Source organism: Dromiciops gliroides, chromosome 3, assembly GCF_019393635.1.
Source record: "Dromiciops gliroides isolate mDroGli1 chromosome 3, mDroGli1.pri, whole genome shotgun sequence".
NCBI lineage: Eukaryota > Metazoa > Chordata > Mammalia > Microbiotheria > Microbiotheriidae > Dromiciops > Dromiciops gliroides.
The window spans coordinates 654,046,023-654,072,802 of record NC_057863.1 but is presented as its reverse complement, the minus strand read 5'-3'; the positions used below and the strand labels follow the sequence as shown (position 1 = coordinate 654,072,802).

Sequence of the window (26,780 nt, the reverse complement as noted above, 5' to 3'; positions counted from 1 at the left end):
CCCCAGGGCCTACATACAGTATGTGTAACAAATGTTTCTTGATATAAGTTGAGTAGAAAAGAAAATACCTTTTGCAAAGACTAGTTGGAAAGGTGAGCAGGAATATCAGGAACTATGAAAGGTCAGTGGAAAGCACACAGGATGTGCTGAGATTTAGAAGAGGAAGCAAGAGTGGTATTGAATTTTGAGCAGTTAGGAAGGACACTAATAAACTACATAGTTATTTAATTAAAGCAAGGCAACCAAGACATAGAAGTGACTTGAGTTTATGCTATATGACAACAGGCAAAAGAAAGTGGAGATTTTTCACCTGAAGAAGAGAAGCCTCAAGTGAGGACATGTCAAACACCTACTAGTATTAAAAAGGTTGTCATGTAGAAGGTGGCTAGGAGCCACAGTGGATACAGCGCTGGGCCTGGAGTCAGGAAGACTCATCTTCATGAGCTCAAATTTGGTCTCAGACACTTACTAGCTGAGTGACCCTGGGCAAGTCACTTCACCCTTTTTGCCTTAGTTTCCTCATCTGTTAAATGAGCTGGATCAGGAGATGGCAAGCCATCCAGTATCTCTGCCAAGAAAACCCCAAATGGAGTCATGGAGAGTGTGTCATGACTTTAATGACTGAACAACAACATGTAGGAGAGGGACTGAAGCCATACAGCTTGGCCCCACAGGGCAGAGCTCCCTCCACGCTGAAGGTACAAAGAGCTGCTGAACAACATCCCACAATGCACGCTGTCTAGAAGGAGAATGAATGGGCTGCCTTGGACGTGGGGGGTTCCACCTCAGTGAAGGTAGGAAAGCTGAGCCTGGACACCTGGCAGGTAGGAAGGACATGGATGGATTCTGCTTCTCTAACTGTTTTATCAAAGCACAGCTTGGATCAGAGGCCTCTGACCTGCCTTCCAATGCTGAGATCACACAAGACTCTCATAAACCAGGCCTCAGTGGCCTAATCTATCAAAGCAGATGGGGGAGACAACATCGAAGGTCCTTCCTAGTCCCCCTATTCAGTGATCCTGGCTGGTTGAAGTAAAGGTGAATGTGCATGGGAACACTCCACCTGGACAGATGCAGGCTTTCTCCCTGAGCCCACTTTGAGGAGTGGACCTGGGCCAACCCTTCAGTGACTAGAAGACTGCAGCTTTTCCTTGCAGTGACTCCCACCTGCCTGCTTTTCAGTCACCCACCTGGAAAGGTGCCTCCTGGAATGGCTCTCCCTGCAATCCGTGGTGCTTCTCCTCTCTCCAAATGGAAGATAAGACCTGGTTTGTTATCAGCAAGCCCTGCTCAGGGGAAAGAAATGGGAAAGTGCTGTGAACAGAGTCTCTCTATGCGCCAGTGTCCTTGTCTGTAAAATAGGGGTTTGGGATTAGACACTCCCTAGGGTCATCCCTTGCAGCTCTACTCCAAGATTCTGTGAGCCCCAGTTGCACACAGATCCTAGAATACCCCTGCACATCAAGCCAGCTGAGGCCACAAGAGTGAGCTGAGCCCTAGAGACACCACACAGCCTGTAGTAAATGACACTGTGATGCCCCAGTAAGCAAATTTGGAGTCACAAAGGAAAGCTGCCTTTACCCAGGGAGACAAGGTTCCTGTAGTTCTCCAGCATCACATCCCTGAACAAGGTCCTCTGAACAGGGTCCAGGTGTCTCCATTCCTCCCGGGTGAATTCCACAGCCACATCCTTGAAGGTCACTGCCTCCTGAAACATCCAACACATTCCTGCTCACCTGGGAAACCTCTTTCACATGGGTCCTGGGGAAGACCGGAAGTTGTCTATCTATGTAGGGAATGGTTTTTTTACAGTTTGGTGTCTTAAGTATTCCACACGTTGCCTTTTGGATTTCTCTGCCTTTTCCTGATCCTCCCTCCCCTACACCTGCCCACCCCAAGTTGCTGGGAGCTTCCCACAGGAAATTAACTTGCTTTTACTTTTTATATATTTTGAATTTGCCTGCCGGTGTTCATGTTGTTCTCCCACCCTATCTGAAAGAGAGAGAGAGCAGTGTCATATTCAATCCACCAACACACTTTTTATTAAGCACCTTTTTGGCAGGCATTGAGGGGTACAAACATGAAAATTAAACAGTCTCTGCTCTCTTTAGGGAAGAAGTTTCAGGAGATGTTCTTAGAGATTGGGGTCAGTTTACATTGTATGGGGAACCTCTAGCTGTGTGTACTTAAGGATATAAAAAAATTAATGCAAAATAGGGAGGTACTAGCCCTGATACAAGGTGGGGGATGGGGTGGAGAAGAGAGCAAAGTCAAGAAGGTCTTTGTCAAAGTGCCAATAGTGGATTGGAATGTTAATGATAATACATAAACAGCATCACTTTGTGAAGAATTAATTGTTATTTCATGTTTTTATGCCTTGGCGCATACTGGCCTGGGGCTCTGTAAACCGCACGATGTTCCACCCACTGGCTGTAGCTGTCACCATGGCGCTGGCACCTCATGTCATCACCACTCGCCAACGCCTACATGGGCCTGGCAAAATTATAATGATTGGAAGCCTAGTGAGGGCAGTCATGTGACTGTCAGAGTGGCCAGACAATTGGTTGGGGGCTGTGTGGGGTTTCTGGGAACGGGGAGAAGTCACCATTCTAGTTGGAAGCTGGAAGGCGACAGGATCTCTGCTGTGTATTCTCAGCTGATTCCTGGGCAGTGGTATTTTTCAGGTTGTATAATTTCCCTTTCCCCATTTTATTTCCTTTCCCTTGATCCTGTTTGTGTTTGTTTTTTAAGTTCATTCTTGTTAAAATAAATCTTGTTCTGTTTTGAGGGAGGCTGCCAGTCTCCTTCCTTGCCCCAATATTGCAGCGAGCCACTTAGCTAACACTCCCCAATTAAAAATTGGTCCCTACAACTTGCACTCTTCCCCAGAGAGGTTCAAAAGTGGAAAGCTATCAGCCTTAATCCCAACCTTGGGTTGCTGGAGAGAGGAAAGTCAAGCGTACAGGATATGATGGCTCCTGTCTTGAGAAACATTCTTGGCTCTTCTGTGATCTAACATCCCAAACATATCTTTTCTAAAATAAAGGACAAAATAGGGGAATAAAATTCCCCTCCAGGACTCATCCCCACACAACTTCCTCTTCTATGCCACAGAATCCTTTTTACCTTGGAAGCTCAGTCCATTCCTGTACTGCTTCTCCTACTGATAGAGGCCTCCAGCCTTCCACTCCTCCTAATTGACTAGTTCCCCCCAAAGCCTCCATTTGAAGGAGGAGGCCCAGATCAACCAGGTCTTCATTTGTCTCCAGGCTGCATTCCTGACTTATCTCCACAGGCTATTCTCTTTCATGGCCTTCCTCCCACAGGTAGCTTCACCTCTCCCCTCCCCTTTTCAGCTCCCTTTCCATTAGAAAGTAAGCTGCGGGACAGCTAGGTGGTGCAGTGGATAGAGCACCGGCCTGGATTCAGGAGGACCTGAGTTCAAATCCAGCCTCAGACACTTGACACTAGCTGTGTGACCCTGGGCAAGTCACTTAACCCTCATTGCCCCACAAAACAAAAACAAAAGCAAAACCCTTCAAAAAAAGGGGGCAGAGGGGGCAGCTAGGTGGCACAGTAGATAAAGCACTGGCCTTGGATTCAGGAGTACCTGACTTCAAATCCAGCCTCAGATACTTGACACTTACTAGCTGTGTGACCCTGGGCAAGTCACTTAACCCCCATTGCCCTGCAAAAAAAAAGAAAGAAAGAAAGAAAGAAAGTAAGTAAGCTGCCTCAAGGGCAGGGACTATGGATCTGCTTGTATTTGTATATGCTATGCTTGGCACAGTGCCAGCCATGACACAGTAGGCACTTAAATACTTCTTAGCTTAATCAAATAATGATAGACATTTTAAATTTAATTTAATTTACTATATTTTTTCCAGGGCAATGAGGATTAAGTGACTTGTCCAAAGTAACACAGCTAGTAAGTGTCAAATTCTGAGACCAGATTTGAACTCAGGTCCTCCTGAATACAGAGCCAGTGCTTTATCCACTGCGCCACCTAGCTGCCCCTGATAAACATTTTTAAGTGCCTACTTTATGCCAGGCTAAGTTCTGGGGATACAAAAAGAAGTCAAAGACAGCCCCTGTCCTCAAGGAATTTACAATCTAATGGGGCAACAAACAAGCAAATATATATGAAGCAAGCTATATTACAGGATAAGTAGGTAAGAATGAACAGAGGAAAGGTGTTAGAACTAAAAGAGGTTGGGAAAGGCTTCCAGTTAAAGATGGGATTTTTGTGGGGACTCAAAGAAAACCAGGGAAGTCAGTAGGTGGAGGTGAGGAGGGAGAGAATTTAAGGCATGTGGGACAACCAGATAATATACCCGGAGCCTAGAGACACAGTGCTTCATTTGTGGAACAGCCAGGAGGCCAGCATCACTGGATCAAAAAGTATGCAGCAGGGAGTAAGGCATAAGAAAACTGGAAAGCTAGGAGGAGGCTGAATTATGAAAGGCTTTGAATGCTGTGAGAAAATAATGGATTTGGCAGATACTCAAAGGCTCACTTCAGTCGATCAGTTTAGATTAATCTCCAGGTGAGCCTTTGAGTATCTGCCAAATTCCATTATTTTCTCACAATGCAAAGCAGAGGATTTTTTATTTGATCCTTGAGGTCATAGGGAGCCAGTGGAGTTTTGGGGGTATGGAAGCGACATGGTTAGACATATGCTTTAGGAAAATCACTTTGGTGGCTGAAAGGAGGATGAACTGGAGTCCAGAGACTGGAGACAGGAAAACCCTTCTGCAGCTACTGTAGCCCAGGCTTTAGGTGATGAGGGTCTGCACCAGGGTGGGGGCAGTGTCAGAGGAGTGAAAGGGATGGAAGATGTTGCAAAGGTAAAATTGACAGGCCTTGGCACCATATTGAATATGGGCGGTGAGAGAGAGTGGGGAGTCCAGGATGACTACTAAGCTGTGAGCCTGAGGGACTGGGAAGGTGATATTGGCCTCTATAGTGTAAGGGCTAAAATTCTAGCCAGTCTGTCTAAAATATCCAATGAGTGGTCGCCAATCAATTATAAGCTTTAGCAAGAGTTAGACTTTTAAGCATTTATGAAGGAGAATAAGAATTTGGTGAAGAGAGAGGAAAAGGTCTAGATTCATCTGTCTATCAAAGGGAGAACACATTTTAGCTCCACTCTCCATGAGAGTCCTCATGAAAGAGCACGAGCCACCCCTTCCTCAATCCCATAAGCCTCCTGTGAAAACTGGCAATGTCCTGTTCCCACACACACAGCTCCAAAGCTAATCGGCTTTGATCGACAGTACCCACGAGCAAACGTCATTTCCTGACACCAAGGACCTGACCGCATGGCTTACCCTCAGATGCCTTCTCCTCATGGCAGAGCTTTCCTACAGTAGCTCTCCCGAAGGTGGAGTCATTCCAATCATTCCAATAGTAAAATGCAAAGTAGGAGGAGGACAGGGTTTAGGGGGAAAGGTAATGAGTTCAGTTTGGGACATACTGAGTTTAAGATATCTACTGGACATTCAGTTGGAGATGTGAGATTGGAGGTCAGCAGGGAGGCTGGGGCAAGATAGTTTTGAGAATCATGAGCACCAGAGATGGTACTTAAATCCATGGAAGCTTATGAGATCACCAGGTAAAGTAGTATAGAGGGAGAAAAGAAGAGAGACTTGACTTGAATCATCATTCTTCATACCCTGAAGGTATAGTCCCTTGAGTAACCTGGAGTCCATGTTCTGGGAAGAATTACTCAGAAGGTAAGCTACAAATGACATAACCTTTGCCATCACCTTCCCATTCTTAAGAGTCACTCCTGCCTTCCTAGATAATTTCAGCACCTGGTTGTCATTTTATCTGCATATCCTTGTTGACTTCCATATTTACAATATAACACTAAAAAATCAAATGGTTCATTGACATCCCTATGATTCACCTCCATTCCACAATCAGTCATCACACAGACTGGCCACAGTCTGAACTGTGTGAAAATCAGAGTGCCACCCCCACCCCCCATGAGAAAGACGTTGTGAGAACCAGAGCAGCACCATCCTGAGGAGAAAGTGTAATTCAAAGAAATCTTAGAGAAACCTTTGCTGCTCATTTAAGCCCAACTAATATTCATCTTTGAAGTCATATAATACTAAGTTCCTTTAGTTTTCCCTCCCCCCCCATACTGGAAAATGCATGATTAAAGCATATTAAACAGTAAGTCTTGGCCTGAGCACAATGTGTTTGGAAGTTCTTTATAGTGTGGTGGTTAAAAAAGTTCAAGAGCAATAATTCCTGGGTAATTAAATCATTTTATTAATAAGACCAGCAAGTTTATTAATAAAAGGATGGTCATTTGGCCATCTTTCTTAGACCAAAGACCCCTCATGGTGGTAGGCTCATAGTTTATATGCTCTTGGAAGAGCAGGTGTTCCTCAGGGTAGCAATTGATGTGGAAAATCACTTAGGCTCTGACCTTGCCTGTCTCAGACGGGCCCTGGCCTTGCTGTTGTAACGATTGGAATAACGCCACCTGCTGGATACTTACTGTAGAGGAGTTCTGCCCATGAAGGGAAGGTCTTTGAGGGCAAGACCAGGAGTCAGGAAGTGACGCGGGCTAGTGGGAGGAGGAAGGAAGAGACTGGCGCTCAGTCTGGCTCCTCTTTTCCTCTGGACTCTGGTGGAGAAGGGAGCTAGAAATGTGCTCTCCCTTTAATAGATAGAAATCTAGGCCTTTTTCTCTCTCTTTACCAAATTCTTATTCTCCTTAATAAATGCTTAAAAGTCTAACTCTTGCTAAAGCTTATAATTTATTGGCGACCACTCATTAGATATTTTAGACAGTTTAGCTAGAATTTTAGCCCTTAACACTGTGCTCCAGCTCCAGCTACATTTGTATATATCTTGCTTTCCTGTTCCTTGTTTGATACATTTGTATGTATCTTGCTTTCCTATAATGATGACTATACCATTATGCATCATTTGTAAGGAAATCATTGTCCTCATCCTTATTTGATACACTTGTATGTATCTCGTTTTGTTTTGTTTTTTTGTTTTGTGGGGCAGTGCGGGTTAAGTGACTTGCCCAGGGTCACACAGTTAGTAAGTCTCAAGTGTCTGAGGCCAGATTTGAACTCAGGTACTCCTGAATCCAGGGCTGGTGCTTTATCCACTGCGCCACCTAGCTGCCCCCCTTTTTTTGTTTTGTTTTGTGTGTTTTTTTGTTTCACTTGTATGTATCTTGCTGATAACATGCCCACTCCTTTTCTATATAACCAAGTGGGCTACAGGACTTGGAGCCCATTGTTGGAGGTCTGACCCCCATGGGCTGGCTGGTGCATAATAATCTCTCTCTCTCTCTCTCTCTCTCTCTCTCTCTCTCCACCTTGAGTACCTAGCTGAGTATTTTCTGTATCAATCATGCTGTAACATTTTCAACTAAATGATTAACAATTAATGAGAGAATTAATATTACAATGAGAAGGTGGGCTATATTACAATGAGGGTCTTGGAGTATGTAACTTAGACTACCCAAATCTTGGCAAAAGAGACTTATAATTTTCATATCACCTGTCTGACAAAAGAGAGTATCCCCAATTTCCCAGACTTGTCTGAGCAAACACGATGATCAGGAATGCACCCATTAGCTCAAACTTAATATTTCTTTTACTGCCTGATTAGATCTTGACCTGGGTAAGTATCTGCCTAAGATTTCACACACTGGTTGATTTCTGGGTGAGGAAGTAGAGAAGGGGAAAAACCTTGGTCCTAATACAATAATTACTTATTAATACCAAGGAGAAGTAACCATTCCTCACAATAGGAACAGATTGTTATCTATACTTATTTTACATTCTTCATAGCATTGAGTACTGAGCACTTGGCATCTTGGTACTGAGTAGACAATGAAAAGAGAAGTTAGGCAAATGCAAAGTTTTCCCTGTGGAAGGAATCACTACTCAGAGCCGCCTCAGTCTCTTAGATTCCAATATGGGGGATGAGGTGGGGGAGGAGATAAACACCTTGCCTGAACTCTAAAAATATACTCATTGATTCCATTCCATTCCAACTCACCTGAAAGCAGGCTAGAGGGATGACAGGGATCATTCCCTTTCCCCTTTGGGAAACAACAGAGATCTCTGAGGGTAAATCTAGGGAGGAGAGAGATCAAGCATAAGCAAGAACAGCTTTTTCTGGGAACTTCAGGCAGGAGGCAAAAGTCATGGGAGCAAGGGTCTTGAGCCAGAAGGCACCTGGGAGACCCCAAGATCACCCTGCTCGACACTCATTTTTTTTTTTTTTAGTAAGGCAATTGGGGTTAAGTGACTTGCCCAGGGTCACACAGCTAGTAAGTGTTAAGTGTCTGAGGCCGAATTTGAACTCAGGTACTCCTGAATCCAGGGCCAGTGCTCTATCCACTGTGCCATCTAGCTGCCCCTCGACATTCAATTTTACAAACGATTAGTTCAGGGTCAGAGAAGCCCCCCACCCTCTGCTTAGGATGAGTGAACAAGCCGGGCCCAGAATAGCCGGCGCCCCCATCCCTGTTCCCTCCTCCGGAAGGCTGCTGCAGCAGAGATGCAGGTGGAGAAGGGGAGGGGCTCAGCGCCCTGGGCCTGCCTGGAGGCTGGCGGAGGGGGAGGAGGAGGGAAGAAGGGGGAGGAGGAAGAGGGGAGGGGAGGAGGAAGAGAAAAGGGGGAGGAGGAAGAGGGCAGGTAGGGGTGGAGGAGGAGCAAGAGGAGGAGGGCGGGGCCCAGGCGGGAGAAGAGGCATTGCTGGGGGGTAGAGAGAGCTGGAAACCCTCACCAGGCATGTCCTTGTGGTCAGCACCGCCTGTTCCGGTTGCTCTCCAAGGTGCCAGACTGAGGTTTCACTGCTATCTCCCAGTCTCGAGGCTTGGACCCAAAAGGCTGGAGCGTAGCTTGGACTTCTGGGAAATGGAGTTCTGAGCCTAGGGGAGCCTTGTGCGTATGCTCATCAGCACCGGCCCTGGGCTCTTGGGTGTTACTATAGGAAGCGATGCGGAGCTCTACAACTTCCTCTGTTCAACGTCTTCGTTTACCTATATATTTCTTTATTATTGTCATTTTTAAAAGTTTTCTCTTTCCTTTTTGTTACTACTCAGTTGTTATTTTCCCCTTACCACTACCCCCCTCCCCACTCCAGTCCTCCCAGGTAAACAAAATCAGTCAACAGACGCTGTATTTGACTTCATGGCCACAGCCTGTTCACACAAGTCTACACCAGTAGTCCCCCACCTCTCCACTGGTTGTGGTGTTTTATTATCTCATTAAAATTCCTGTTTTCAACTACCTTTTAGTGTTAATTTTTTGACACTTTTAGAGTCACTCTATATATAATTATGCATTAAAAAATAATAAACATTCTTATTTATAGTTTCGAGTTCCAAATTTTATCCCTCCTTCCTTCCCTCCTCTCCCCCCTCCCTCAGGTGTCAAGCAATCAGAAATGGCTTATACATGTGCATTTATGTAAAACATTGCCATATTAGTCATTTTGTACAAGAAAACTTGAATAAAATAAAAAATTAAAGAAAGTGAAAAATAACATGCTTCAGTTTGTGTTCAATCATTATCAGTTCTTTCTTTAGAGGTGGATAGTATGTTTCAATAGTCCTTTGGGATTGTCTTGGATCATTGCATTGCTGAGAATAGTCAAGTCATTCACAGTTCTTCATCAAACAATATTACAGCAGCTTCCTGGTGCTATTCATCATGGTGACCACTCCAGAAAAAACGGTATCCAGCTCTAGTCTGCCTTGTTTCACTAAGGTGAGTTCTCTCACAACAAAAACTATTAATTTTTTAGGTCCACTGGATTTCATGTTGTCCATAAGCTTGCACAAATCACCAAAGGTGAGTGGAATCATCTTCCCAAAAGTTTTTGTACATTTTATTTGTTTCAACTGCAGGATAGGATCTATGCTTCCCACAGTAAGCAGGCCAGGGTTAGGTGAGTTGATGTCAGATTGGCTAAAATGACAGAAGGGAAAATAACATATACTGGAGATGTGAAAAAATTGGTAGAACTGTGAACTGATCTAACCACCTTGGAGAGCAATCTGGAATTATGCCCAAAGAATTGTCAAATTTTGTAAAACATTTGCAAAACAAAGATAAGCTTTGAAAATAAACACTAGCTGAGGCAGCAGTAAAAAGGGAGTGAATCCCAGACATGTAGGAAAGACAGCTTTGTGCAAAGGGATGGAGTTGATAGATGGAATCCTCCGGAGCATACCAGGTGAGGAATAGTAGTAGGCAGGTCAGTTTGACTGAACTGCACAGTGTGTGAAAGAGGGCAATGAGCAAATTAGTTTGGAAAGGCTGGCTGGAGCCAGATTGTGGAGAGTATTAACAGGCAAAGGAATTTTTTTTTTCATCTGAGAGATCATAGATAGCTTCTGTAGCTTTAGCAGTCTGTATGGAAGTTAAATTGGAGAGGAGAGACACTTGAGAAAGAATGAGAAGGCTATGGCAATAGTCCAGAGGTGATAAAGCCTTGGCTTTGGAGGTTTGTGGTGTGAATAGAAAGCAGATGGAGAAAGATGGGGCCATACTGTACGGGGGTGTGGAGGGAGAGAGTGGACGGTAGAAGATGATTTCAAGGAGGTGGTCCCGGCAGCTGGGAGGGCACCGTAAAGGTGGTGAGAAACGAGGACCTCAGGTAGCCAATAAGGCATGGGGGTAGCCTCTGACCAGGGCCTTCAGGAACAAAGCCATGAGACTTAAAACACACTTAAGCCAGAAGGCCGGAGACTCGAGGGGGCTCTCGGATTTCTTGGAGTCATCTCGCTCCTGTCCTCGCTCCTTCTGGTCCGACCCCCACGAGGACTATCTAGGCTCTCACTCAAGGCTCAGCCCCACGTGCTCTCTTCTACGAAGCCCAGGGGTTTGGCCGGAGGTGGGGATGATGGGTTAGGGAATGGTGTCAGTTCTTCCCCTCAGAAGCCAGCATTTATAACCCAGTTCGGTCCTGCAAAGTATGCCCTGGGCCCAATCCATTAGAGAACCTGGGTCCTTCGGAGCATGCGTACAACTCTCCCCTGGCCTCGGAACTACGTTTCCCAGAACTTTCTGCTTTCGCTTCTCTTGGGAGTGACGTAAGCAGTTGCCATGGAAATGGTCGCGTTCAGTCAGGAAACACCTGGCGGGATACTTCCGCTTCCTGGTGGTCTTTGTTCGCGTCTGAGGGTCTCCCGGAGCAGTAGGAGCCCAGAACCGAGTCGTAGGGCTGTGAGGCCGCCCTTCAAGGCCTCTGGCGGCGCTGTCAGGCTCCTCAGGCCCGCTGGGCTTCAGGCAGCCCAGGACGCGGGGCGGCCGAGCCCGAAGCCCCTCCTCTCCCTGGCGCTGCGCCCGCCCCCTGCGCACGGCTCAGGCCTCGCTCCTCCTTCCCGGAGGGGAGCGTCCGGGAGAAGGCCATGGGCCCCGGTATCCCCGCGGCCGGCTTCCAGGTGAGATGAAGTGTCACCCGCGTTCCCAGGCCGAGAAAACCGCCGTGCCCCACATGCTGGGACCCCCGGGGCTGCCGCCCACCTTCTGGCCGCCCCGCTTCCCACTTGTCCCCGACCCCATCCCTCCTCTTTGCTAAAGACCGGCCTACTGTGCGCGAGCATTGCTTGAGCGCCTACTGTGTGCAGGGCTCTGTGCCGAGCGCTGCGGCTGCAGAGAAAGTACAAAACCAGCCCCTGCGTCCAAGGAGTTCCCAGTCTAATGGGGGAGACAACACGCAAACATTTTTTTCTTTTTAAAGTTACATGATTAGTAAGCGTTGCTTTTTATAACTCTCAACTCATTGTATCCTTAACAACAGTCTTGTTAGTCATTATTATGGCCATTTTACAAATAAGCAAACTGAGGCAAACGTAGGTTAAGTGACACGCTCAAGGTCACACAGTTAGGAAGTGTCCAGGTTCAGGACTATCCACTGCCCCTCCTAGCTGTCCCTGACAACTATGTGCAAACAAGCTATAAACGGGATACATCATAGATAAACTCAAAAGGAAAAATACATAAGGAATTTTTATTTTAGTCTTATTGTAGTACCCAGACCAAGTCGAACCGCTTGATTGATGGTAACTGGTGGCTTTTCTGGCATTTTTTTCTTTTTTCTTTTCTTTTCTTTTCTTTTCTTTTCTTTTCTTTTCTTTTCTTTTCTTTTTCTTTTCTTTTTTTTTTTGTGAGACAATTGGGGTTAAGTGACTTGCCCAGGGTCACACAGCTAATAAGTGTTAAGTGTTTGAGGTCAAATTTGAACTCAGGTCCTCCTCACTCCAGGGCCGGTGTTCTATCTACTGCGCCACCTAGCTGCCCCTCTGGCATTGTTTTTCAAGAGTTACTAAAGGAGGGAGACATTGATGGGGGCTCAAGGGAGGGGACTGGATTCTTGATTCTTTGAGATTTCTCTTCGGGATGTGCAGGATTTCATTAGTTGAGGAGAAGGGAATTAACGTGTCATCTTTGGAAACCAGCAGACAGTTCGCATTAAGGAAGAGATTACTCAGTTAGACCCGGAGTGTAGGAGCTGATAAGGGACACTGGAGGTATTCAGTGACTGTCTCTGCAAACAGCAAGCATCCTTCACCCTGTCTCTGGAAGCAGGAGTACTTTATTGAAAGAGAAGTGTGCTCAGTCAAATAGTAGAGACAATAATATAAGAAGTCAGGACAAGGATAGATGTGGGAGCTCACAAAGGATTACTTCACCCTTTTATACAATACTGTGAAAAGAAGCCAAGTATCTGTAGCTTAAGAAGGGAATGTGTTCAAGAAAAAGATGGATGTGGCTGGGGTTGTAATGCGTTTGGGCATTTGAGAGGAAAGAACAGATAAGGTTTAGAATGTTCTGGGTTTTAAGTGAGGAATGGTGACAGGTGTCTGTAGCATAGGTAAGTGAAAATAAGAATTCTGCATGAATTTGTAGTTTGAAAAGTGTTTCTTCTACCAATTCCCACCTCCCCACCCCCCTTGCTTTGGGCCAGGCATGAAAAAAGTGGGCATTTTGAGGGAGAGCCAGTATGATATGACATTCCTTAGCGTGAGGCATCTTTTAAAAATGGAAACCAAAACCTTTAAAAATATTTTTGATGGCTTTTGTCATTTCATCGGAGACATTTCCAGGCTTTTTATTCTCCTTTGTGGCAGAAACACACGACACAGAAATCTTGTCTGATGGTACATAAAATATTTGGCTCTTTTAGTCCTCAATTTCCCTGCCATGGGGGGGGGGGGACAAGGTATATTTTATTTAGTTTATTTTTTTTTTGGAGGCAGTTGGGGTTAAGTGACTTGCCCAGGGTCACACAGCTGGTATTAAGTGTCTGAGGCCAGATTTGAACTCAGGTCCTCCTGAATCCAGGGCTGGTGCTCAAGGTATATTTTATTATCTGCAATTTTTCAGTTATTCAGAGTTCAGTTTTCTTCTAGTGTTCTTCTTTGACGTCACTGTCATCATTGTATATGCCACTTTCTTGGTTCTACTTCTGCCACTTTGCATGACTTTATAGAGATCTTCCCACATTTCTCTGAATTCCTCATGTTCATAATTCCTAATTACATGATACATTCACATACTGTATTTTTTTTTAAAAAGCATTTCAGGGGCAGCTAGGTGGTGCAGTAGATAGAGCACTGGCCCTGGATTCAGGAGGACCTGAGTTCAAATCCGGCCTCAGACACTTAACACTTACTAGCTGTGTGACCCTGGGCAAGTCACTTAACCCCAATTGCCTCACCCCCAAAAAACAAAACAAAACAAACAAAAAAATTTAAAAAGCATTTCCCCAATAGTTTTTTTTGGGGGGGGGGGTTGGGCAGGGCAATGAGGGTTAAGTGACTTGCCCAGGGTCACACAGCTAGTTAAGTGTCAAGTGTCTGAGGCCAAATTTGAACTCAGGGAGTCCTGAATCCAGGGCTGGTGCTTTATCCACTGCGCCACCTAGCTGCCCCCTCCCCAATAGTTCTTTGCTATTTTGTGAGTGATATTTTTAAAGTCTCCGACCATAGAAGCCAAACCATGCAGATAGTCAAGTAGTGCTGATGTTAAGCGGACAGAACATATATTCTGGGGGGGTTTATCCCCAGTGTATGTATAAGTAGTAAAGCTCAATCAATTTTCCCCATCCCTTCATTAAACTTTGGATTTTAGAGGGATTTGGGATTACAGTGTGCTTTGTTTCCCAGGGAGTTAGGAAGACTTCTATTGGCTCAGGAACCTTCAGGGTCTATATCTGAAAGGAGAGCCCTGACCTCTGGGAAGACTAGGGGTTCCTTTTCTCCATAGGTGGAGGCAGATACCCTTACAGTCCCAGGAGAGAAGCCAATGCTAGACTGAAAAATTCCCTTCCTGGGGTAGTGAAATTGACATATTTTTGCCCTGTCCATAATTCTCTTCAAGGGAGATATTGTCCCGGGAAGGCTTCTGTCACGGGGATTCCCCCATAGCTTGTCTCCTGACCATTTGAATAATCTAAAGAAACTTGTATTTTATTTTGTATCTCTGGAGTTTTGGTGTTTAGATCTAGGTCTGGTATTCCTTTTGTATCTATACTTGAAAGGATGTAAGGAAAAGGTGGGATAGGATTTTCTTGGCTATTCTAGGACCACTATAATGGGCACAGTGACTTGGAAAGTAGATCACTGGACAGTTATTCTGAGATCTTTCCAACAAATTTCTAAAACCCTTCATAAACTCTGACTACCTTATCTATGCGATCTTGAAACTTCCTACTCCTTGTGTTGAAATAACAGCTTCTGGGTGCCTATATTGACTTAGATTTCTGTTACCATGAAAGCATTTGGGGGGTTCTTTCTTGGGGCCTATGGCTTTGGGGATGTAGCACTACCTAACTTAATTTCTAGTAAGGCAAAAATTACTCAACAAAACTGAGTAAAGCTTAACTACTTTTGTATAGGCATGACTATTAAGTTCTAAACTAAGGGTGAAGTGTATGAGTCCTTTGGGCTTCACCTAAGAGTGATGTTAAGGAGATATAGAGTCTAGTAGATACATAACAGGTATGCAATGAATATTTGATTTGGAATATATTGTGAAAGATGCTTCCTATACCATCAACTAACTTCAAGTCTCCTCCAGGGTCCTTGTGAGAGAGGATCCCTGGGTGAACAGGAATGTGTTGGCTGTTTCAGGAGTCGGTGACCTTCAAGGATGTGGCTGTGGAATTCACCTGGGAGGAGTGGAGGCAACTGGACCCTGCTCAGAGGACCTTGTTCAGGGATGTGATGCTGGAGAACTACAGGAACCTTGTCTCCCTGGGTAAAGGCAGCTTTTCTTTTTAACTTGGGAGCTACTCATTGGGACAGCTCGGTATTTGCATTCCCAGTGGCTGTGGGCATGGCAGATTGTAGGCTTGAATGATAGGACTCAGAAGGTCATAGAATCATTCATAGACTTAGAGGTGGACCAGATGCAGAGGAATTCTAACCCCACCTTTTGGTCTTTAACAATGAGGAAAAAGAAGCCCAGGTACATGAAGTGTCTTGGCCCCGGTCACAAACATAGTGAGGAGCAGAATTCAGGGCCAGTTCCCCTAACTCTAAATCTATCACCTTTCAGGAGTCTCCAGCCCTGCCACCCTTCTCTTCCCTTGCTATTTGTAATCAGTAAGTTACCATGGAATGTGGCACATGCTGTTGGTCATAATTAGACTGTTGGTCAGTTTTGTAAGAGAAGAGGGGAAGGCGAGTAGATGTCTGGGACAGAGTCAGTGGTGGGCTTTTTTGTTTGTTTTTAGTACTGAGGAGATGTGGAGAAGCACAGACTTAGGGTGCAAGAGATGATTCCTAGAATGAGCAGGGTGTGATGGGACCAAGGGTTCAGGAAAGGAATCGGCCTAAGCAGAGTAGTGATAATTCTTTCCTCCGTGACTAAAAAGGACAGGAAGCCCTTAACTCAGTTAGGACAGAGACCTCAGTACCTATTTCCAGATACAAGATCTTTGTATAACTAGAAATTTGTAACTTCTTGTTCCTGCCCCAGGGCTGCCCCTTCCCCAGTTTTTGTTCCACTAGGTCAGAGATTCTCTAGCAAAACACCAGGGTAGGTACTGGAAAATGGGCAGGATTCCCATTGTCTTACTGAATTAGGTTATACTGAATTAGGTTTTGGAGTCCAAAATCACTCTGTGACCCACCTCTCTATACTTACTGATATCAGTCATGAACAGCCTTCAGTAGTCCTTATCTATACCTTCCTATTACATGTGTTCCTGAAGTGCTAAGAACCAGAAAGGAATTCTGATGGGGCCCTGTTCACAGTATGTTCCTATTTCCTTCCTCTGAGCAGGGCTTGCAGTTACCCAACCAGATGTTATCCTCCAGTTGGAAAGAGGAGAAGCACCATGGATGTGTGGGAGAGAAGTCCCAAGAAGCACCCCTCCAGGTGAGTGGGTCAGGTGGGAGTCTCTTCAGGAAGAGCTGAGCTCCTCATTGTGTGGTGAGGAGGTGGCAGATGCTTTTGAAACATTTGACTGATCGCTCTCCTCACAGAGGAGGTCTGAGTCTGTCCAGGTGGAGCTTTCTCACATTCATTCATTTTCCTATCAACAACTTAGTTTCTACAGGATCAGAGAATGAGATCTTCTTACATTTGAATTCTTTCTCAGCTGCAGTCAGCAGACATGGATGCAATACCTCCTGTGTGCTTGGTGCTGGGGATGCAAAGTCAAAAAACGGAAGACTCTCTTGCCTGAAGGGATCTTCCTGCCATTTTGGAACTCAGTGTGGTGTCTTGAGGGGGAAGTGAGCCCTGTCAAATAGGAGGTGGGGGGTGGACAGGAAGAGCAAAAGCTTCATGCGGAAGCTGGGCTGAGCCTGGATGGAAGCAAAGGATTCTGGGAGGTGGAAGTAAGGAGAAGCACTTTCCAGGCATCTGGTAGAAAATTGCATCTCTTAAGGAGATGTAGCAGAAGTATGGAGTGTATGAAAGGGAATAATGTGAAATAAGTCTAAAAAGGCAGGTGGGAGCCCAATCATCAAGGGCTTGAAATTTCAGCCTGAGGGTTGTCTACATGATATTAGAAGCAATACTAAGGTGTATACGTTTAGATCACACCTGTGCCTCAGGAAGATCATTTTGACAACTATGTAGATGATATTGGAATCAGGGAGTCAGCTTAAGAGCCTGTTGTAATAGTCCAGACAAGATGTGAGGAGGACCCGAGTGTAGAAAAGGGGATAGATGCAAGAGATGTGGTGGGGGGAGAATTCACAAGACTTAGTATGGGCCGTGAGTATGGGGAATGAGTGAGAGGATCATTGATCTAGAGCTGAGGAAAAGGAAGCCCAGACATAGGAGAAAGAATTTTCCCAAGGTCACAAAGGTAATAAGTGAAAGAAATGGGTTTTGACCTGAGATCCTCTTTCTGTTGTTGTTCAGTCAGTCAGTCGTGTCCGACTCTTTGTGACCCTGTTTTCCCTGGCAAAGATACTGGAGTGGTTTTGCCATTTCTGTCTCCAGTGTGTCCCCATTTTACCATTGAGGAACTGAGGCTAATAGGAGTTAAGTGACTTTCCCTAGGTTACACAACTAGTAAGTGTCTGGGGCTGTATTTGAACTCAGGTCTTCCTGATTTGAAACCCAGGGCTCTATACATCATACCACCTAGTTGCCCCTTCTCTCCATTGTGCCACAATAAAAGTCCAAAATAGTTCCTAGTTTGCTAATCTGGGTGAGAGGGCCCTCAGTAGAAATTTAGACCAGAGGAATGGCTTCCTAAGTGAAATTATACTTTTTTCATCATGGCATTCAAAGCCTTCCACAATCTGGCTCCCCACCTGCAGGGACAGCATTGGGCAGTGGAGAGGGTACTTGCTTAGTAGTCAGTAAGACCAGGAGTAGTTGTGTGACTCTGGGTAAGTCACTTTACCTGTCTGTCCCTCAGTTTTCTCATATAATAAGGAGGTTGAACTTGATGACTTGAAGTCCTAGCTGTATCCTTTTTCCTGTTATTCCATGTTACTTCCCTTTGTGCACTTCATGTTCCGACCAGCATAGTCTACTGGCTGTTAGCTGAATTTGGCATTCTGGCTTTTGACTCTCTGCTTTCATTTTACTCCATACCTAGAATGAACTAACTTCTCACCTACAATTCTTAGACTCATCCCCAGTTTCCTTCAAGGCTTATTTCAGGTAGCATCTCCTCCATTAAACCTTTCCTGATTTCCCAAGTTGTTAGTTCTTTCTCTCAACTCTTTGCCATCAGCAAATAAGAAAAGTCTTCCATCCATGCCTTTATCTATGTAAATAGCAAAGAGCCAAGCACATGTCTGTAAGGAATTTCACTGGATAATTCTTTAGGAGTTGACTGAACTTTTTTTTTTTGAGGCAATTGGGGTTAAGTGACTTGCCCAGGGTCACACAGCCAGTAAGTATTAAGTGTCTGAGGCCGGATTTGAACTCAGGTACTCCTGACTCCAGGGACGGTGCTCTATCCACTGTGCCACCTTGCTGCCCCCTTTTTTAAAAATAAAGTATTTTATTTATTTTTTTCCCATTACAGGTAAAGATAGTTCTCAACTTTTGTTCATACAAGGTTTCCAATTTCAGATTTTTCTCCCTCCCTCCCCCCTCCCCTAGACAGCAGGTAATCTGATATATAGATATATATATAAATAAAATAACATAAAATAAAATAAATAAATAAAATAACATTAAACATATTTCTGCCTTATTGACTGAATTTTTAATGTGATTATTCTTTGGGTATGACTTTTAAACCAGTTTAGAATAACGATACTGGTGGTGATGATAGGATGATTAGAACTAGCATTTATGTAGTGCTTTACAAATATTAGGTCTTTATCCTCACAACAACTCTGGGAGGTAAATGGCATTGTCTGAGTGTTACAGATGAGGAAACTGAGCCAGAAAGATGAAGAGTCATCTGGGCTAAGTAACTTGAATTCATCAAGTACAGCCAGGTTTCTTCTCAGGCATCAACACTCCCCTTTCTTCCCTCAGCAATTTTTGTTCTGTCGTTTCCAGTTCAAAGAATATTTCTCTTTGGCAGAAAAAAACAGAAGCAATGAGGACCTCTGCCTTCTCTCTGTTGTCTGTTGGCATTATCTTATTCATCCCAAGCTATGCTCCTATTCCTTCTTTCCTTGGCCTTTCCTTTCAATGTGCCTTTGACAGTTTGTTTTTGTACCCTTAGCTTGCCTTCTGTGCCTCTGCTCGTTCTGAGCATTAGCACTCCTGTTGTCGTATTTACAGGACCATAGCATTATCTTATTCTTCCTGTTACCTGCTTTTGCTTTCATCTTTTGTACATGTCTTTGTGAAATGTAATTTGGTTTATAAGTTCTCTGCATATCCGCATCACTCTTTTTGGATAAATCCTGTATTTCTTCCTTGTTGGAATTGTTTTTATGTATTGAAACTCCCATCACTGAAGCTGGTGGTGGGGGTCCTTCATTCTCAAAGAGGACTGGTGACATCAGGGGTGATGTCTTGACTTGCAAGTGAATCGGATTTAAGTGAAGCAGAGTGTCACAAAGACCTCAGCCTCGTTTTCTCTTCCTGAGTCATCAAAGTCCAGTGGCGGTACAAAAGTCAAGATGACTGGGGGTGGCCCAGGATGCACTGGGTGACCTTGGAGCCTTCAATGCCTGACCAAGCTCTAAGAGTTCCACAGAACCTGCTTCAGTCATCCTCGTGGTCATTGGAACAAATCATTCTCATCTGCCCGTTCTGCCAGAAGTCTTTACATGCTCGAGAGAGCCACCCCCCAACCTCACCAGAGGGTTTGTGGTCCGAGGGTCACCCTCAACCTGATTTGGCCCACCAGCTGAGATGGTGCGGCCTCTGCCTGGAGCCACGGGTGAGAGCTGGTGAAATGGACTCCAGAGGTAGAGGAGGAGCGCTGAGGAGGGTGAGCCCTCATGCCGAGGGGCTGTTGTTGTTTTGTCCTTCGTTCTCAAAGAAGACCAGGGCGTGGGGTGATGTCATGACTTGCAGTAAATTGGATTGAAGTGAGGGAGGGCACTCTCTCCTTCAGAGCCATCTGGGTCCAGTGGCAAGATAGACATCAGGATGACTGCAGATGGCCCCAGATGTTTAAGGCAATTGGGGTTAAGTGACTTGGCCAGGGTCACAGAGCTAGTAAGTGTCTGAGGTGAGATTTGAACTCAGGTCCTCCTGAATCCAGGGCCAGTGTTTTATCCACTGTGCCACCCAACTGCCTCACATAAGAAGACTGGGAAGATGACAAAGGGTCAGGTTGGGAAGAGCTCTAAAGGCCAGAGGACTTTACATTTGATCCTGGAAGTAACAGGGAGCCACAGGAGTTTATTCACTGGGGGTGTGGAGAGGGAAGGCACACAATCAGACCTGTGCTTGAGGAAGATCACTTTGGCAGTTGTGTGAAAGGGGGATTGTAGTGGGGAGACAAAAAGCCAATAAAACTCTGGTCTTTTTTTTTTTTACTTTGGGTAGGTGAGTGTCAGTAGCTTATTCTGGACCATCTGTATTCCCTAACGCTTGCCTGAGTGTGCTAGATTCAGGATTTTCTCAAATCTGACCTCCCATCCCCTGTTCTTTGGCCACCATTCAATCTAGGGCTTTTGTCACCATTGCTCCACTGGGCCTCATCAGCATGTCTTCCATGAAGGCTTCACTGATGGCTATCAGGGACTTCTTTCAGGTCTCTTTGCCCTCCAGATTGTCAATATGAATGAGATTCAGATAGTCTTAGTGAAGGATAGTGAAGGTATACTAGACTCCTTCCCAGGAGAAGATGAACTACTTTTGATTAGCCTTAGCCACAATAATAGATACAAGAGGGGCAGCTAGGTGGCTCAGTGGATAGAGCACCGGCCCTGGAGTCAGGAGGACCTGAGTTCAAATCTGGCCTCAGACACTTAACACTTACTAGCTGTGTGACCCTGGGCAAGTCACTTAACCCCAATTGCCTCACTAAAAAAAATAATAATAATAATAGATACAAGAGCATTAGTGAAGTCAATAACCCTATACCATTCACCGAAATGAGGTCCGGAACAGCTTAAGCAATTGGCGTAATAACTTTGTTATTGTAGTCTATTGTAACCCGTTAGCTGCCACCAGCCTTCCTCATTCACTGCCCAGGGTTACATTTGTATTACATCAGTAATGAACTCTGGTCTTCCTTATCTTTACTTTCCTTCATTAGGAAGGAAATAAGACCTAGTACTATTTGATTTTAACTGTACAAGATGGCTCATACAACTCCAAGAGTTTCCATTTGGCCCTAAACATAATTACTGTCTTGGAAATTTCTCTCATTACCTTTTCAGCATCTGGATTGAGTGTGGCTGAAGGGCGCTTACTGTGCCAGTGCTGGATGTTATGAGTCAGTTTGACTAGCACCCTGTAGATGGATATTAAATTATTTCCTTACCAGCTCTATGTCTCAAGAGCCATAACCAAAGTTCATTCCGAGAGGTGTCATCAGCCTTCACCTAGACACTTTGAGGTAGACACCATTCCTCTCCCCACCATCGCCACAGTGCATATTTGTATACATAGACATATTTGCCCAGACAACCACTGTGGCTTTCTCCATATCACTAGTTGATCAGGCCCATGACTGTATTGTGGTGTGATAGGAGAGGCCTATAGCTAAACTTTAATGCCACCGAGGTTGGGATCTGCCCTTTCAGAAGGCAGGATCTAATTGCTCCTGGCTGTCCATAGGGAGTAGGGAGAAGATCATGGGGTAGGGGGACAGACCAGTGGTACTGGTCTCCTTGCTGTTCCTCAAACAAGATACTACATCTCTTGGCTCTAAACATTTTCAGTGGCTATTCCCCACACCTGGAATGCTCTCTTTCATCTTTTCCTCCTGGCTTGTCTGGCTTGCTTCAAATCCTGGCTTAAATATCACCTTCTACAGGAAGCTTTTCCCAGACCCCTTTAATGCTAGTGTTTTTCTTCTGTTGATTATTTCCAGTTTGTCCTCTGTTCACATCTACAGGGGTTTTTTCAGTACCCTGAAATATAATTCACCTAGACTTGGATACTTATTCATTCATACAAACTAAATGCTCCCTTACTATCTCCTTCCACAGGTTCACTTCAAATTGCTATTAATAATGTTTGTTCTAAACACATTCCAGAAGAACAATATAAAGAGTTGATGGATTCAATGTGTAGAATGAAACTTAAATTTTTGTACATAGCCAATGTGGGAATTAGTGTGGCTTGACTGTGCATATTTTAACAAGGGTTTTCTTTTTGTTTTTGCCATTGAAGTAGGAGGGAGGGGGAGAGAAAAAACTAACAATAGAATTGTTTAAAAAAGAAAGAAAGAAAAAAGGGCCATTAAAGCATTTTTTAAAAAATAGATAAAAATAGCAGCATTCTTTGTGGTGGCAAAGAATTGGAAATTGAGGGAATGTCCATCAACTGGGGAATGGCTGAGCAAGTTGTGGTATATGAATGTAATGGAATACTATTGTGCTGTAAGAAATGATGAGCAGGGCAGATTTCAGAAAAAACCTGGAAAGACTTAAATGGACTAATGCTGAGTGAAGTGAGCAGAACCAGGAGAACATTGTACACAGTAACAGCAACATTGTGCTATGATCAACTGTGATAGACTTGGCTCTTCTCAGAAAGTTTCAAATATAATCCTCTTTCTGTTCTACTTTCTATGTGGAAATACTGATTTTATTTGTTGTTTGCTGGAAGGCTGGAATAATCAAGTGTTTCATCTAAAATTTTAAAATTTCATTGTAGTAGATGAAGCAGAATCTAGTATTTACAATAAAAGCAGGTTCCTTTCTCCTAGCACAGAAAGTATTGACTTTTCTTTCTTTCTTTCAGAGTGCCTTAATCTGGAGTCTAGGTGGAAAACAACAGAGACTATTGCAATCCAAGGCATTTCTCTAGGGAAGTTATCTAAGGAAAGAATCAAGGATGGACCATGCAATTCTGTGTTAAGAGAAGCTTGGGAATGTGCTTTTAGTTTGGAACAACAGAAAGCCAACTATGAAAACCATTCCCAGGAAGTGACAGTCCCTCATAGAAAAACTTCTGATTTTTATGCCAGTGAATGTAATATATTGGAAACAGGCTTCAATCTGAGGTCAATCCTGATTCCACAGTATCAAGATAATAGGGGGGAATATATTAAAAAATGTGATACACATGGAATAAACTTTAAACAGTGTTCAGAAAAATGTAAGTATAATGGTATTTTTTCTGAGACACTTTGCAAATATAAATACAGAAAATCAGACAGTTGTGATTCAGATCTTACTCAAAATGATGGAAAATATACTGAAAAAAAATCATGTGAAGCTGGGAAAGTGTTGAGTAGCAATGCATCCCTTATAAATCATCAGATAATTCCAGCTGCACAGAAATCTTTTCAGTATAATTCATGTGGGAAAGACTCTAGCTGCAAATCTCTTCTTCTATATCAAGAACTTCATACTGAAAAGGAACCCTTTGCATGTAAGGAATGGGAAAAACCCTTTATCTGGCATGGACAACTTAAAGAACATAAAAGAGTTCGTACTGGAGAAAAACCCTTTGAATGTAATAAATGTGGGAAATCCTTTAGCTGGAGGGGACATCTTACTCTACATAAGAGAATTCATATTGGAGAGAAACTTTTTGCATGCAGTGAATGTGGGAAATCTTTTAATCAGCATGGAAAACTTAATGAACACAAGAGAATTCATACTGGAGAGAAACCCTTCCCATGCAATGAATGTGGGAAATCCTTTAATCGGCGTAAAGCACTTATTATCCATAGGAGAATTCATACTGGAGAGAAACCCTTTGGTTGTAATGAGTGTGGGAAATTCTTCAATCAGCGGGGACACCTTACTGGGCATAAGAAAATTCATACTGGAGAAAAACCCTTTGAATGTACTGAATGTGGAAAATTCTTTAGGCGAAGACGACATCTTACCAGACATATGGTTATTCATACTGGAGAGAAACCCTTTGAATGTAATGAATGTGGGAAAGCCTTTAATGAATGTGGAAAGCTTACTGAACACAAGAGAATTCACACAGGAGAGAAGCCCTTTGAGTGTACTGAATGTGGGAAATCCTTTAATTCAAGTGGACAACTTACTACGCACAGGAGAATTCATACTGGAGAGAAACCTTTTGTGTGTAATGAATGTGGGAAATCATTTAGGTGGTGTCGAGATCTTAATGAACATAAGAGAATTCATACTGGAGAGAAACCCTTTCAGTGTAATGAATGTGGTAAGTCCTTTAATCGTCGAAAAGCACTTATTGTACATAGAAGGATTCATACTGGGGAAAAGCCCTTTGAATGTAGTGAATGTGGAAAATTCTTCAATCAGCGTGGAAACCTTACTGAACATAAGAGAATTCATACAGGAGAAAAGCCTTTTGAATGTAATGAATGTGGGAAATCATTTAACTGGAGAGGACAGCTTACTATACATAAAAGAATTCACACTGGAGAGAAACCCTTTGTATGCAATGAATGTGGGAAATCCTTTAATCAATGTGGGAAGCTTACTGAACACAAGAGAATTCATACTGGAGAGAAACCATTCGAATGTAATGAATGTGGGAAATCTTTTAACTGGAGTGGACAACTTACAACGCATAAGAGAGTTCATACTGGAGAGAAACCCTTTGAATGCAATGAATGTGGGAAATCTTTTAGCAGAAGTGCATCCCTTACTAAACATAAGAGAATTCATACTGGAGAAAAACCCTTTGAATGTACTGAGTGTGGGAAATTCTTTAATTGTCATGCACACCTTACTGAACATAAGAGAATTCATACTGGAGAAAAACCCTTTGAATGTAATGATTGTGGGGTCTCCTTTAGGTGGAGAGGACAACTTACTAGACACAAGAGAATTCATACTGGAGAAAAACCCTTTGAATGTAATGAATGTGGAAAATTCTTTAATCAGCGTGGAAACCTCACTGAACATGAGAGAATTCACACTGGAGAGAAACCCTTTGAATGTAGCGAATGTGGAAAATCCTTTAAACAGCGTGGAAATCTTACAGACCATAAGAGAATTCATACTGGAGAGAAGCCCTTTGAATGCAATCAATGTGGCAAATCCTTTAATCGTCGTGGAAAGCTTACTGACCACAAGAGAATTCATATTGGAGAAAAACCTCTTTGATTGTAGTGAATGTGGGACTTCTTTTTCCTGTAGAGTAATGCTTAGTGAATAAGAGAATTTGTGTTGCAGAGAAATCTTTGAGTGTAATGAGTGTGGATAATCCTTTCACAGGAGAGGATAGCTTACAAGCATAAGAAAATTCATTTAAGAAACACTTTGAATGTAGTGGATGTAGGAAATCCTTTAACCAAAATACATAAAATTCATACTGAATTAAAACCACTTGGAATGTTAAGAATGCAAGACTGTCCTTTAGCTGGTACCAAGATCTTACTGAGTATGAAAAAATTCATGCTAGGGAGAAAGCTTTTGTGGAGTACAGCAGCTTCATTGGCTTGTGAATCACCTTGAAATGAGAACATCTTACTGTATTATTAATTTCTTTGTAAAAGACACAACCTGCATGTCACCAATTTTTCTTTTCTGCTAAAATTTGTTTCTAAGGAATCAGCTTCCCTCCACTTTTAGCTTTTTTTCCCTAGGTATGAAAGACATGTACTTCTTGCTCTGAGTTCCAGAATCCCCCTTAATTGTATTTTTGCAGGGCTGGTTAAGTGATATTTCACCTTAAATCTGTAATTAAGGCCCAACTTGAGGTAATTTATCCAGCTATATTTCTCTTCCCTGTGTGAACTGCTCTTAGTGGAAAAAAGAAAGAAAAACTCTTCTGTCAGCCCTTTTTCATTGGGTCCCTGCATGGGTCCATTTGAGACACTGGCCCGAGTCAGCCAGGCACATTGCTGGTCGATTTTAACAGTGGAGGCTTCTGTACCCTAAATGAGCTGTTTGGGCTGACAGTCCGGGTCTGGTAGTGAACTGCACTTACTCCATTTTAAGTTTCTGGATGTCACTTGTGCTTGTGTGTGCCTGCAATAAACCTTGCTATGCTCCAGAACTGCCATGGTGTAGTCACTTATATTGAACCTGAGGCTTGATTTGTATATCCACACCCTTGGAAAACTAATCAACATAGGAAGGTGTTCAGTACCAACTTGCTTTATTTGACAGCATAAAGTTCATGTCCAAGAGAAGTCCTTTGTAATTTGTATGGGGCAGTTTTCAGCCACAGCCCTTCTCTTCTGGAGCATGAAAACATTCACAAAAGATCTTAGAAACCAGAACCCCATTCCTGAGCAGTATTCTCCATTTTCCAGTGATATCATAGTCATCCAGCCTCCAACTGAAAACCTCCACTGAATTGGAAACCCACTACCTAAGGAAGTTCATATTGCTTTTAGATCTGGTTGTTAGGAAGAGGGAAGGAGATAGAGTATTGAGACTGAAGTCAAGAAAACTCAACTGAGTGCAAGTCTGGCCTCAGATACTTATTAGCTGTGTGACCCTAGTTACAATGAACTGTGCACAACTGAAAATGACTGAACAGCAGCAACAATTGTTAGGAAGCCCTACTTTATAGCAGAGGTTCTTTTAAAAATATTTTTCAATGAACAAAAATCCACTTTCTGCCTGTCTCCCAATTGAGAAAGAAAAATAAAATCCCTTTTATAAACATGTAGTCTAGCAAAACAAATTCATTCATTGGCTATGTCCAAAAAAAGGCCTTGATTTATATACTTGATTCCACCTCCCATAAAGAGGTGGGTAGCATGTTTCATCATGAGTCCTTTGGAATTATATTTGTTCATTGCATTGATCAGAGTTA

General features: G+C 43.6%; 2 protein-coding genes across 2 annotated transcripts; one reads left to right on the top strand and one right to left on the bottom strand.

The window, feature by feature from the left end:
- Positions 1-625: 625 nt before the first annotated feature.
- On the bottom strand, positions 626-8,868 carry LOC122749137 (zinc finger protein 90-like). Its single transcript, XM_043995340.1, has 5 exons — positions 8,773-8,868; positions 8,041-8,117; positions 1,582-1,708; positions 1,191-1,286; positions 626-817 (listed from the first exon to the last, which is right to left on the bottom strand). Exons 1-5 carry the CDS (start codon positions 8,777-8,779, stop codon positions 786-788), a joined length of 339 nt encoding a protein of 112 aa, XP_043851275.1. The 5' UTR covers positions 8,780-8,868; the 3' UTR covers positions 626-785.
- A 2,315-nt stretch (positions 8,869-11,183) lies between these two features.
- On the top strand, positions 11,184-26,457 carry LOC122749165 (zinc finger protein 665-like). The gene is made up of 4 exons (XM_043995376.1): positions 11,184-11,437; positions 15,131-15,257; positions 16,287-16,382; positions 22,806-26,457. Exons 1-4 carry the CDS (start codon positions 11,405-11,407, stop codon positions 25,115-25,117), a joined length of 2,568 nt encoding a protein of 855 aa, XP_043851311.1. The 5' UTR covers positions 11,184-11,404; the 3' UTR covers positions 25,118-26,457.
- Positions 26,458-26,780: the final 323 nt, after the last annotated feature.

Bases quoted from the DNA above. Each gene is read 5' to 3' on its own strand.
- LOC122749137 (XM_043995340.1), bottom strand. The intron at 1,709-8,040 runs GTGAGTTGGAAT...TGGATGTTTCAG, and splicing joins TCCCTCTAGCCTGCTTTCAG to GAGGCAGTGACCTTCAAGGA. The intron at 1,287-1,581 runs GTAAAGGCAGCT...TCCCCTGAGCAG, and splicing joins CAGGAACCTTGTCTCCCTGG to GGCTTGCTGATAACAAACCA.
- LOC122749165 (XM_043995376.1), top strand. From the start codon at position 11,405: ATGGGCCCCGGTATCCCCGCGGCCGGCTTCCAG. The intron at 15,258-16,286 runs GTAAAGGCAGCT...TCCTCTGAGCAG, and splicing joins CAGGAACCTTGTCTCCCTGG to GGCTTGCAGTTACCCAACCA. The intron at 16,383-22,805 runs GTGAGTGGGTCA...TCTTTCTTTCAG, and splicing joins CCCAAGAAGCACCCCTCCAG to AGTGCCTTAATCTGGAGTCT.